This window comes from Bos grunniens, chromosome 21 (assembly GCF_055505025.1).
Source record: "Bos grunniens cultivar Pamir isolate PY7600 chromosome 21, Bosgru_T2T1.0, whole genome shotgun sequence".
Taxonomy (NCBI): domain Eukaryota; kingdom Metazoa; phylum Chordata; class Mammalia; order Artiodactyla; family Bovidae; genus Bos; species Bos grunniens.
Window position 1 is genome coordinate 34563048 of NC_141185.1, and position 13495 is coordinate 34576542.

Here is a 13495-nt window from a genome sequence, read left to right on the forward strand (position 1 = left end):
AGCATGAATTTATAACTAAAACCAGCATTTCTCAAAGTGTGGTCTGCATATCAGAAACATCTAGGGTATGTCATAAAAATGCAGGTTATGGAGCCCTACGCTGAGTCTAAAAGGACAAGGACAGGAATGTGAATTCCAGTAGCTTAATTATCTTTACCTGTAATAAATTTTGAGTAGTTCTGCTTTTATTACAGAAAAGATACAATAAAGTAGTCCTTTTTTTTTCCCACTCAAATAGAGATAAGAGGCCCACCAGAGAGCAGACTGTTGGAAGCACATGACTGGTGTAGAGTGATTTGGGGTCTTTGAGCAAGGCGTAGAACTCCACCTGTGCTAACCAGGGGAGATGGTGGGATAGCAGAAACACCGCTGGAAAGCTCCAAAGCGGACAGGTCGAACGATGGTTTGATTTCCAGATTGTTTCACCTCCAGGATGCCGCAGACCTCATTAGAAAACCCATTTCACCATCACTCCAGACTAATAGAAGAGCAATAGCCAGTGAAGGCACAGATAGAGATGTACCTTAGAAAGCCTCACAGTCCTGTGTACACCAGGGGGCACCTTCAGAGGGTATAATGGTGCCTGAGAGGGTGGGCAATCAACATGAAGATCTTGCAGTTAGAGTAACCAAATGGTCAGAGTTGAATTGTGCTGCCCCTCCTCTAAAAGATATACTGGAACCTTAAACCCTAGTTAGGACTTCACGTGTAGATAGACCTGACCTGTAGATAGAGTCTTTACAAAGGCACTTAAGTTAAAATGAAGTTATTAGAGTGGGCACTGATCCAATATAATTGTTGTCCTTTTTAAAAATGAGAAATTTGGATGCAGAGAGAGACAAACATAGCAGGAAAACAATGTGAAGGAGAAAACAAAGAGGAAACAGCTATCTCTAAGCCAAGCAGAAAGATCCGAAATAAATCCTCCCCTCACAGCCCTCAAAAGGAACTGGTTCTGCTGACACCTTGATTTCAGACTTCTAGCCTCCAACATCAAGTGGAAATGAGACTTAGTTTGCAGTCTTGCAGGGGAAATACAGCCTGGAAGGTCAGACTATGATTCTTTCTGTTCTGAGACCCTCTCAAATTTACTCAGGGTTTTCCACTGATCTTTCTGTCATCTGATAGTAGTGAGAATAACAAGGCCAGAAACTATAAAGTCCAAGACCAGGTGAGAAGTGCCACACCTCAACTAAAGGCAGACAGCAGCACAGATGGCTTGCAAATTCAGTGTCTCTCAGATGCCTGAAGAGTACATAAATCCTTCTACTCTGCCCTGGGTGGAAGGAAAGTGGATCAGGGAGAAAATCCTGAATAGAATGTGTAGTTTCCAAAATACTAGTTCTCATAGGAGAAAGTAACAGTGTCATCTCAACTCTGAGTCACCCTCAGCAGAAATGAGAACTTGAGAGGTTAACCAGGCATAAAGAAACAAAATATGAAATGTATTTTCACTTAAACTAAGTTTGTAAAGAGTAAATACATATGCTATTTTCATTTCAGGAAATAAACTTGGCAAGTAAATGATGAGAATACAAGGGTGAACATCTCTGTTTATTAATTGACAAATGGTGCTGATGCAAGATGAAGCACGCTGCATACGTCATTGCCGTTTCTTACATCAGACTCACAGGTGGGTATTAATAATATCATCAACCTTCACCAAATCAATAAACAGGATTGTCAAGATTGTATCAAGTCATTGTTAGTGGCTGGTGAGTAGATATCAAACTCAGATCTATTTGCCTCTAAAAAAGCCAAGTAACTGCTTTTTATTTGTTAGGCCCTAATGTGTTTTAAGGGTTTCCCTGGAGGATCAGATGGTAAAGAATCTGCCTGCAATGCAGGAGACCTGGGTTCAATCCCTGGGTTGGAAAGATCCTCTGGAGAAAGAAATGGCAACCCACTCCAGTATTCTTGCCTGGGAAATCACATGGACAAGAGAAGCCTGGTGGTCTACAGTCCATGGGGTTGCAAAGAGTCGGACATGACTGAGTGACTGAATACACAACATGAATGCACAATATGTTTTAAATAGAATAATATCAGAGTGATATTAAATTGCAATAAATAGTTCCATAAGTGTCATAAGAAATGCATGAACAGAATGAGATGGAGCAGGGACTCTGCTGCCAAAGGTCTCAGGAAATGTCATACTGAAAAGTATTTTTTTTTTTTTTAAAGCTGTGTTTGAGCTATGATAAGAGTTTTGGAAGCAGTGAATGGGAGGGAAGGAAGGTGTTCCAGGAGAAGAAAGTCAGAAGCCAAGCCTGGGCGTTATGAAACATTGTGGCTTGTGCAGAGGAAGTTGAGAAGCTGGACTGTCTAACCACAACATGGGTCTGCCAGGGAGCAGGTCTACCCTGGGGAGGTGGGTTGAGCGAGGATGTGAAGGCATTGCAGACTCATGCAGTTCTATAAGTACAGAAATGCTTGTGATCAGATTTGTGTTAAGGAGGAATTAAGGGAAAATGGAGTATAGGCTTAGGGAGATGAACATGTGGTGGGAAGACACAAGGTAGGGGCAGGGTTGCTTTGCAAAGATCTGGGAGAAACATGACAGGGCCGTAGAGGTCAAGGCACAGATTTTGGAGTCCCTCTCGAAGTGCAGTTAGCAGAAACTGGTGGCAAACGGTATGTTTGGAGTGCATTGTTGTTGCTGTTCAGTCACTCATTCATGTCCAACTCTTTGTAACCCCATGGACTGCAGCACGCCAGCCTTTCCTGTCCTTCACCATCTCCAAGAGCTTACTCAAACTCATGTCCATTGAGTTAGTGATGCCATACAACCATTTCATCCTCCGTCATCCCCTTTTCCTCCTCCTTTCAGTCTTTCCCAGCATCAAGATCTTTTCTAATGAGTTGGCTCTTTAGAGCCAAAGTATTGGAACTTCAGCTTCAGCATCCAATGAATATTCAGCATTGACTTCCTTTAGGATTAACTGGCTTGATCTCCTTGCAGTCCAAGGAACTCTTAAGAGTCTTCCCTAACACCATAGTACAAAAGCTTCAGTTCTTCGGCACTCAGCCTTCTTTACGGTCCAACTCTCACATTCATACATGACTACTGAAAAAACCATAGCTTTGACTATACAGACCTTTATTGACAAGGTAACAAGGTGCATAATTAGGTCTTTATTTTGCAAGATGGGTGGATTGGGATGACTGTAGACATTACAGGAAATTGAGGCACACCCTCAGTGCAGTCATCAGCATTCGTATAAGATCTTTCAGGAAAAACTGTATACAGGGAGAAGAGAAGCTAGCCAAGGAGCAGAGGCCAAAAGAAGAGCAACATCTAAAATCTTCAGTATAATGGAACTCTTGGCATGTCTTCACTCAGACTTCAAGATATTTTTTTTTCCTTAACTGCTCTGAGTATTCAAGAAATGTAAGGTTTTAATGGAAAGAGTTCTGACGTAGTAAGATTTCAGTGCCAAATTTGCCACTAATTAATTATGTGACCTTTGGCACATCATTTAATGTAAGTCAGACTTGGCATCCTCATCTGTGAAACTAGATCTCCAAGGTCTCTTTTTCCTGCTTTCAAATGCAGCGATTCTCACTGGATTAGTTTCTTTGATTAGAGAATTTTAATTGAAGCATATCATAGGCTATTGTGCCATGTGCTTCCCAAATGTGAGTGATGGGAAAAAACATTTTAATGATGATCCCAACTTAATGACTCCAGAAACTTCCGACTTTTGCACCTCAAAGTCATCAGTAATTAGACCTTGGCATTTCTCTCTATTTCTACCATTACAGAGAACAAGTTCCACAGACTAGAAAAATGATGCGACACACTGGGAATACAAGAAAATTTGTCAGGACTAGGTGGGAGTTTCCTCAAATTGTCATTTTAATTTAGTGACATAACAGTCATCATTAATAGTGTCTATGAAGAGAGACGCTACTTAATGTAAAATTTTCTTCATTATTTGAAGAGATTATGTTCTAAGTAGGATATAACATCTGAACATTGAATTCTTACAACAGCAATGTAAAATCTTACAACAACAGTCTTCCAAAAACAATCTCAAATCACTCAGCCTCTGGGCTCTGCAATGAGGGAGAGAGAGAATGAATCCCAGAGCCTTTCCCCCACGCCCCGGATCCTCCCATTCCAAGTGTTATACATAATTTTAAAGCCCACCATCTTATACTTAATGTTCCTCAAAGAGAGAAACTCTTGAGTTTGTCTTATGACTTATCGTAATAAGATGACCCACTTTTTAAAAGGTGCCCCACTCTCTCAGAACCCAGAGGAATTCAGGTGAAGCCTTTGCGAGGTGGATTAACAGCCCAAAACACAACCTTATGCCAAGCTCCTACGTCAGAGAAAATCATTTCAACCTTCATCCAGAAATTAAATGGTTATTGATTGATATGGAAGATACTGTAACCTTTCAGATTAAATTAAGAAATGTTGCTGAACACAATTAAAGTTTTTCTAATGTAAAGCAGTTTGCAAAGTGCATTTTTGACTAAATTCCATCTCTGAGGTTAATTACCATGTCTAGGGTCCAGGAATAATAGATTAAGTGGAAAGTTGGCTCCAAAAGTTAAAGAATGGGAAGAAGCAAGAAGTATCCAGAAGTGATTTATGTCCTACTGATGAATTTGAGGGAGGAAAGCCAAATAACCACACCAGGCTTCTATGCTAAAGGGTTTAGGCCAAAGGAATGGTATAAAATTAAAAGGGTATTCATTTCTTCTAGTGGAACAGGGGCAGCTCCACATTTTGCGCACACTTAGAAATTCTCTCATTCTCGTTAGTTAGGCTAAAGTCAGAATGTCTTATTGAGTGTGGTGGAGACATCCTAGGCAGTGTGAACAGCTTTTATTCTGAGGAGCTCACAGTTCTCAATGGAGATCAGTGTGGAAGTGATGCTGAAAAGCTTGGCCTCTGTACACAGGTGCCAAGTTGATTCTTGGAGACAGAGGTTCAGGTGAAGCAGGAAACAATAGCTTTCCTGCTCTGCAAGGCAAAAGGGGACACAGCAGGCGCCTCCCCTGTGTATTCCAACCCAGGGCTCTTTGGTGAGGGGTGTTATGGCAATGCTTCAAAGGTGAGGTTGCTGATAAGATTATGGTGTGTACAGGGCCCTTGCTCCTCTAATCTGGTCTCAGGTAATCTTTTTTTTAAATTTATTTATTTTAATTGGAGGATAATTACAATATCATGATGGTTTTTGAGCTTTTCTGATTCCTTTAGACTGGCTCAGGTGATCTTTATGGTATGAAGAAGGTTGACATCTTCCATTTGCCGGGTTTTAATTCTATAAAGTACTTAAACACGTGTTTATATGACTGTGCCGCCCAAGGCTGCACCATTGTTTCTTGGCTATTTCTCTCTTAACTTTGCATCCCTTCCATTCCCCGATTAGCAACTGTTCAGATCTCCCTTTGGAATTTACCCTTTGAGACAATCATGGAGGCTGGAGTCTGTTCTCCACAAGAAATGGGGGACACGGAAAGGTTTCCATGCCCAGGAGCCCCATAGGGTCCTGCTCAGTTTCAGAAGCTCAGTTAACTGTATGAAAGTGGGCAGGAAAGGATTGTAACCTCTTAACCACAAAATCTGTTTCAGGCTGACAAGAGCAGGGTGATAACTCTAGAGAAGCTAAAAGGATCTGAGGTTTTGTCTTGAATATACAAGATGTCCAGCTTAACTCTACCCCTTTTTTCTCATCTGTAAAAATGAGTTGGGCTGAATGCTTTCTAAAGTTCTTACAGTTCTATAATATACATTAATAATATTTTAAAATTAGAAAAATAAAACATAAATAAACATCTTTAAGCTCAGTTATGCATGTCCTTGCTATGATCCTGCTTCACTAGAACCATTCTAGATAAAGAGTACGCACTTTTAGGGAACTCCAACTAAACTTGTTTTCATATAAAGCAGACTTCCAAAAAGAGAAGCCAAGAATGGGCCCTTTAAAAGTGTAGCTCACTGCAAAAACAGCAAAGAATATATACTAAAAAAATAGACTAAAAGGCCTTCATGACACATTCCGTGAAAAGATGCCCTCATAACTTTTACCAGTTAATTGATGCATAAAAGGTTGTGAAGATTAATGTACATCAAAATCAAAACTAAATTGAATTTTTGACATTTTTGCAAATAAAAACCCCAAAGAATACATAGGTGCCTTTTGATTTGTCACAGCTGGAAGACTCTGAATCATGAAGCGCTCTAGGAAGGGCCATTAAATAGCGTTAGATGGTTTGTCAGTGTGGAGGAAAAGTAATTGAAGAACCAAACTGTGTGTATGGGCATTGCATTTTAAAATATTTACCAAACACAGATAAAGTGAGTCTTTTTCTTCCACAACTAAAGCACTAAAGTGTTGATTAGGTAGTCAACAGGAAAATTTTATAATTTAAATTCTTTTTTAAAAAATTCAGTCAGGTTAAATAATCTTCGCTTAAAGATATTTCTGGTCTACATTTAAAAGAAATACCATCTAAGCTATTTGCTTTTAATGGGGAGAGAACAGATTTAAAAACCAACCACTGATCTGTGAGAATGACATTTGAAAACAGCAGTGTAATATGGAAGAAGGGTAAAATAAGAACCAAAATTCTTAGTACTGGTTCAATAAGACTATGAATTTTGAAAATAATTTCAGATGACTTTTTTCTGGTACTCTTAGCCTCAGTCATAAAGGCAGTCTTTTTTTTTTTTTTTTTTTTTTAAGAAACAGTGATGAAATAAGCAAGTGTTAGAGAAGGCAATGGCAACCCACTCCACTACTCTTGCCTGGAAAATCCCATGGACAGAGGAGCTTGGTGGGCTGCAGTCCATGGGGGCACTAGGGGTCGGGCATGACTAGGCGGCTTCACTTTCACATTTCCCTTTCATGCATTGGAGAAGGAAATGGCAACCCACTCCAGTGTTCTTGACTGGAGAGTCCCAGAGACAGGGAAGCCTGGTGGGGTGCTGTCTCTGGGGTCGCACAGAGTCGGACACGACTGAAGCGACTTAGCAGCAGCAGCATATCATTAAGTCAATGAGGTTCCCAATTTTATTCTTTGGAAAAGAATACAGAATACTAATAATACTACTGATGAAGTAAGTGAAATGCTTTTTGAAGTAGATATCAAATGAGGAACATGTAGATCAATACAAGGTCTATACTGAGATTCAAACACACAGGGCCCACAAGTGAGCTAATCATAGGGTCTGTGGGTTTCCCAGTGGTCTCATGTGCCCCAGGAAGAGGTCCATTGCAGCTTATGAAAGCAGTCCAAATAGTTGGATTCACATGATTCTACTCATAAGAACTTAAGGTTCTTCTTTCCTTCTTAGGTAGGGTTGTTGTTTTTTTTCAAATATATGATTAACAAGTAGACTTGGCTGACAAAAGCAAGCCAGGAAGGGACTTGCATTTAATAATTCCAGAAAGCTCTCCTAACTATCTCCAATATCTTTATTTTCACTGTTTAGTAGTTGGCAAAGTACAACTGTTCACAAGATACAAGGGTCAAAACCATAAAACAAACCTGGTTTTGAAAAGCTAACTTTACATAGAATGGAAGGAAGACACCGTTTCTATTCTTGGAAGGACAACAGTATTTTGTTTTAATCACTTGCGAAGGATCTGAAACTCTAAAATTCTAAATGAGGTTAATAAATCAAGAAGAGTTAATATGAAAACAAGTTTCATAATCAGCTTGCAAATAAACACTGCTGCATATTCTATTAAGGTTAGTCCCAGAGCTGAGGCAAATCAGAAGAGATTTTTCATATATTCCCACAGTTCAAAGCTTTTAGGTGGAAATAGATTATGAGAAAACATTTTAATAAACAGCATCACTATTTAGTAAAAATGGTAATAGCAGAAAGCAATCAAAAGCTATCTAAACAGAAAGTCCCTTCTCCCTGTATGACTCCATACTCTTCAGACTAACTGTATTTTCAGAATCACCTGCAAAGGAAATCTGAGACAACTAGTCATTACCCACAGAAGTTGCTCCTACTACTCACTGAGCATGAAGTACTTACTTACATCCCAGCTCTTGCAGTTAAGAGTCTGAATAAACTTAGATTTCTCTGATGATTCCCCAGCTTTCCCCTAATGCTAATAATCTTTAAGAACATAAGCAATGTGACATGAGCTTTCCTACATACCCCAATGAAGATTCCATATTTCTACATTTGGTAGGTAGATGACCGAGTTAAAAGATAAAATGGTGGTTTTAGAAAACATTAATTATTTCAATTTTAAATACAAATTGTTTGTAGGAAGTTCAGGTAAGATTTTGGTTCTTGAAAATGCTTTTCAAGAGGGCAATATTAGATAGTAGTTGCAGCCACCCAAAAAGAGATGATAAAGTAAAAAGAAAGTTGAGAACTAAGGTGTATAATCATAGTATTTAAATTCAAGGAGAGGAGTGGGGAGCTTTTAAAAAAGACCATGAACAAGCAGTAAGAGTCATCAGTTAGGAGAAACTCAGATAGAGATAAGAGACTTATTATTTATCAAATAGGAAGACTTTTGAGTAATATAAGAATAAATAGTATCAACTGGATATCGACAATATTGGTGACCCTAGAACATACTGTTTCAATGGGAAGTCATTGTAATAAATTGAAAAAAATGAAAAGTGAGGAGTTGAAAATAGTAACCATGATACTTAGACAGCCCTGGAATGCATACTCCAGGGACGGAGAGATATAAATTTTAATCCCTCTTCAAACATTGAAGGTATGGCCTTGAGCAAGTGAATTAATATCAAACAGCTACAGGTTTCTCTCTGTATATTTGGGGATAGTAATCTGTGGTGTTGGAGAAGACTGTTGAGAGTCCCTTGGACTGCAAGGAGATCCAACCAGTCCATTCTGAAGGAGATCAGCCCTGGGATTTCTTTGGAAGGAATGATGCTAAAGCTGAAACTCCAATACTTTGGCCACCTCCTTTGAAGAGTTGACTCATTGGAAAAGACTCTGATGCTGGGAGAGATTGGGGGCAGGAGGAGAAGGGAATGACAGAGGATGAGATGGCTGGATGGCATCACCAACTCGATGGACGTGAGTCTGAGTGAACTCCCGGAGTTGGTGATGGTCAGGGAGGCCTGGCGTGCTGCGATTCATGGGGTTGCAAAGAGTCAGATACAACTGAGTGACTGAACTGAACTGAACTGAATAGTACCACCCAGAGTTTTGTGGAAATAAAATGAGATATTACAACTAATCTGCTAGAATGACACCTGACATGTGGTAAGTACTCAATAAATGTCAGCCCTTATTTTGAGATGGAGTAGGAAATGGCAACCCACTCCAGTATTCTTGCCTGGAGAATCCCCATGGGCAGAGGAGCCTGGTGGGTTATAGACCATGGGGTCACAAAGCGTCAGATGCGACTAAGCTACTAACACATTTATTTTGAGAAGAAGAAAAATATAAAGTCAAAGGTGAGTAGTTTTTGTGTCCTTCATAACTTTGTTTTGTCTTGGAATTTGTGTGAATAGACGTGTCTGTGTATATGGGTATATGAATGTTTTAGTTGGGGTTAAATTGAGCCCATTTATAGGCTAAAGAAAATCTCGTCTTGTATGGATGTGAGAGTTGGACTGTGAAGAAAGCTGAGCGCCAAAGAATTGATGCTTTTGAACTGTGGTATTGGAGAAGACTCCCAAGAGTCCCTTGGATTGCAAGGAGATCCAACCAGTCCATTCTGAAGGAGATCAGCCCTGGGATTTCTTTGGAAGGAATGATGCTAAAGCTGAAACTCCAATACTTTGGCCACCACCTGTGAAGAGTTGACTCACTGGAGAAGACTCTGATGCTGGGAGGGATTGGGGGCAGGAGGAGAAGGGGATGACAGAGGATGAGATAGCTGAATGGCATCACTGACTCAATGGACATGAGTCTGAGTGAACTCTGAGAGTTGATAATGGACAGGGAGGCCTGGCGTGCTGTGATTCATGGGGTGGCAAAGAGTCAGACACTGAGTGACTGAACTGAACTGAAAGAAAGAAAGGAAGTGCATGAATTCTGCTTAGTTAGGAAAGGAAGAAGAAACTTCAAAGAAACTTCTACCTGAGAATTGGGGAAAAAAATGATAAGAATTTTCTGATTATTTCCCATACCACATTAGTTCTGGTTTGCCCCAGTGGGCACAGACTCAGCTCCCTCACAGTTCAGCTTGTGCCGTCTCGCCCCTGAATGAACCCCCATCAGCATCCCCATGATACAGTGTCACAAAGGGCTTGAAAGATTATGGTGCATGATTTCGAGATAAGATACTGTCAGCTAAATGTAAACTGAAGCCTACACAGAATGAATTTGCTCTGGACATGACTGATATCACAGATAAGGGAGGCCAAGAAAGTGTAGTTGGTGAATAAGAGTCATCTGACACAATTCACCCATTGTAATGTTCCTGCCTTTCATTAAGTCCAGTCCTTCAAAGGACTGGATAGGGGAAGGGTTTGTGAAACAAGATCCCCTTTTTCTGCTCTAAGGATCATGAGGCCTTAATTCCATCACCTATTTGAAATTTTCTCAAGCTGAACCATAACTTCAACTAGTCTGACTGCTTGCCTATGGTGACATAAACCTTTACCCCGAAAGGTATGATGCCTCAGTGGTTTTGCCATTGTTGAATGGCAGCTGCCATTTACCAATGTGACTAGGTGGGAGGAGAAGGGGAAAATAGAGAATGAGAAGGTTGGATGGCATCACCGACTCGATGGACATGAGTTTGAGCAAGCTCCGGGAGGTGGTGATGGACAGGGAAGCCTGGCGTGCTGCAGTCCAGGAGGTCAGAAAGAATCAGACACGTCGGAGCAACTGAACTGAGGGTTAAAAAGTAGCAGGGAATGTTCCAGTTAATGCCTTTGGTTCCAGATAGTCTCCTTCCTGTCCTTATATGTAGCAACATTCCTAGCATCTCATGGCTCAGGAGTTTCTTTCTTGGTCTGCTGGCATGGACACTAGCATGGCCAACCTAAAGTGACCTGGAAACAGCCATAGAATCAGCGTCAGTAGAAATCTTGAATCTAGCAGAAAACCTAAACTGTGGCATGAGATTGCAGAGGAAACTCACTAGACACACACACATGCAAAGCCCATAAGTACAGGAAAATCAACACAGTCTTCAACCAACAGGGAAAGTAGGGATGTTACCCCTTGTCAATTCTCTGTTCTTTGATAGGAGTCACCTCTGGGAATGAAGACCTCTAGATCTACATACCTTAAGGTTGAAAATACAAATTCTGCAAATGGATCCCTGGAAATGGTGGTGAGAGAGCCAATCTTACATCCAAGGCTTATTTTCAACCTGGGTATTGTAAATTTTGAGGACACAATGCCGTATACTGACTGTTGATTTAGCACTTCAACACTCAGGGTTTTGTTTCTAGACTAGCACCCAAATGATATTTGAATAGGCTATTTTCATCCTCACTGACTGCTTCTGTGGAATACATGTATTTATGCTAGGACTAGTCTGCTCCATGGTCAACAGAGTGATTGCTATAAATTGGGTCCCTGATTTGAAGACAATATTGTACAAAAAACCATCCCGGTCAATAAGGCATTGTATAAGTGCTCATGTGATGGTGGGGTGGAGGAACATGGGCAGAAAAGGTAAAAGCAAATCTGGAGTAGATGTCAGTCCCCTTATAAACTCTTGCTGCCACTTCCAAGGTGGACAGGTTTTGGCAAAATCTCCAAGCCGCCCAAATGGCTGGCTGGTTTTCTCCGGGATAACACCATAGGGAGAAGTCACCATTAGTCTTTGATGCTGACAGTCAGGTATTCAGATGTGTATTAGCTAGATCAGTCTTGGGAAGAGAGTTCATATTTCTCAAATCATCTATCATTTACACTCTGCCACCTTTGCCTTTTCTTCCATGGCCTACTGTGTAAGCACTGCAACGACTAGAGAGAAAAGCTATAGCTCCACAAAATAGAGCATGGGAAACCTTTCAAGGCTAGACTTATACTTTCTTTTGAAACCCCTGAGTCTGATTTTGAGCAAAATCTGCGCAGTAGCTGCAGGAAGTGAGTGTCTCTCTAGACGCTGCCTTGGAAGACCTTCTGTCTTTCATAGCATGTCCTGAGATGATAGTTGTCTGATCTAATGTTGTCATTTTCTTGGCTCAGTTCTTCCAAAGTGCAAAACGTCAGCCAACTTCATAATCATAAACTCAACATTGTCCACTGATGTGTCGGAACCACGGATTAGCCCAGTGCTTTGCCTTCCACTGCCCCCCCGCCCCCAGCCCCCAGCCCCCCACCACACACTTGGCCTATTCCAGGGCCTGTGCATCAGCTTCCCTGCCTCCCACACCATGGCTGGGAAGGGCCTCATGCAACTTTTGATGTGTGACTGAGGGAGATGCTGTCAGAATGAAGTGAGTCAAAACAAACTCGGAACTCCACACCTGGAGTCAGGCACATTGTAGAGACTGGAGAAGCTGCACAAGGGAGAGCCGGTTCAGAGGAAGGGAGGAGAACATGCAGGGAAAAGATCAAATGAGAGGCATGTGGGGAATCTGGAGCTAGATTCCATAATGGTGGGGTGTACAAAGAACTTGTTCTTGGGCAGTGATCTTATTACATTTACAATTTAGTACACTCCTACAGTATAAAGTGCTTTCCCATATACTTCCCAAATCTCCAAAAGCACAAAGGCAGAAGGCCTAGAGGAAGTGAAAATCAAGAGACTTCTTATCATGCCTCTCCCCAGAAATGGGAGAAATATCAGAAGAATATTTTAGAATTCTAAGTAATGGGATTTTCTTTTTTTTAAGTGAGAGTGTTAGCTTCTCAGTCCTGTCTGACTCTTTGGACAGGACTGTAGAGCACCAGGCTCCTCTGTCCATAGAATTCTCCAGGCAAGAATACTAGAGTGGGTTGCCATCCCCTTCTCCAGTGGATCTTCCTGACCCAGGGATCAAAACCGGGTCTCCTGCATTGCAGGCAGATTCTTTACCATCTGAGCCACCAGGGAAGCCCCATAGTATTCATAACCGAAAAGTATACAAATCCTAGGTGTATATTCATAAAGTGAGGAATCCTTTATAATCAGTACTCATATTTTTAAAAAATGAGTCTCACTAGCATCACAGAAGCCTGCTTTGTGCTCCCTTCTAATTCCTACAAGGGTAGTCATAATTTCTAACACCATAGCTTGGTCTTGCCTCTTTTTGAAACTTGCTCAAATGCAAACCTAAAGTTGGGGCCAGGTTTCTCTCACGCAGCACTTTTTGAGATTCTGCAGGCCATGGAGTTTTTTGAAAATTAAGCTGAAGACCCTTGACAGCTATGGCTTTGTTTCCCACTTGGCTGTGAGGGCCCAGCCTGCATTTTATTCATCTTTGTCTCCCCAGCACCTGGTGCAATGCCTAAGATCATGATAAAATAGTACCATCTCTTTTTATCCACCATAGGATTGACTAAAAAGCCAGCCTTTTATTAGCCCGTTATAAATGTGTGTTGATTCTTAGATGGCAAAATTATTTTTAAATATTAACTTAT

General features: G+C 41.0%; 1 protein-coding gene across 20 annotated transcripts in view; it reads left to right on the forward strand.

The window, feature by feature from the left end:
- LOC147349347 (uncharacterized) overlaps positions 1-13495 on the forward strand; it is a 690773-nt gene that overhangs the window by 581362 nt on the left and 95916 nt on the right. For 18 of the 20 annotated variants that reach the window (XR_015150389.1, XR_015150391.1, XR_015150388.1 and 15 more), the window contains one exon: positions 1504-1633. Coding sequence is in view for 1 of the 20 variants with exons in the window: in XM_086365239.1 (XP_086221365.1) it covers positions 1569-1633 (65 nt within the window). In the remaining 19 variants the exon portion in view is untranslated. Of the gene's footprint in view, positions 1-1503; positions 1634-4239; positions 4461-13495 lie in introns of those variants that run through there. The other 2 variants (XR_015150392.1, XR_015150401.1) reach the window with 1 other exon arrangement.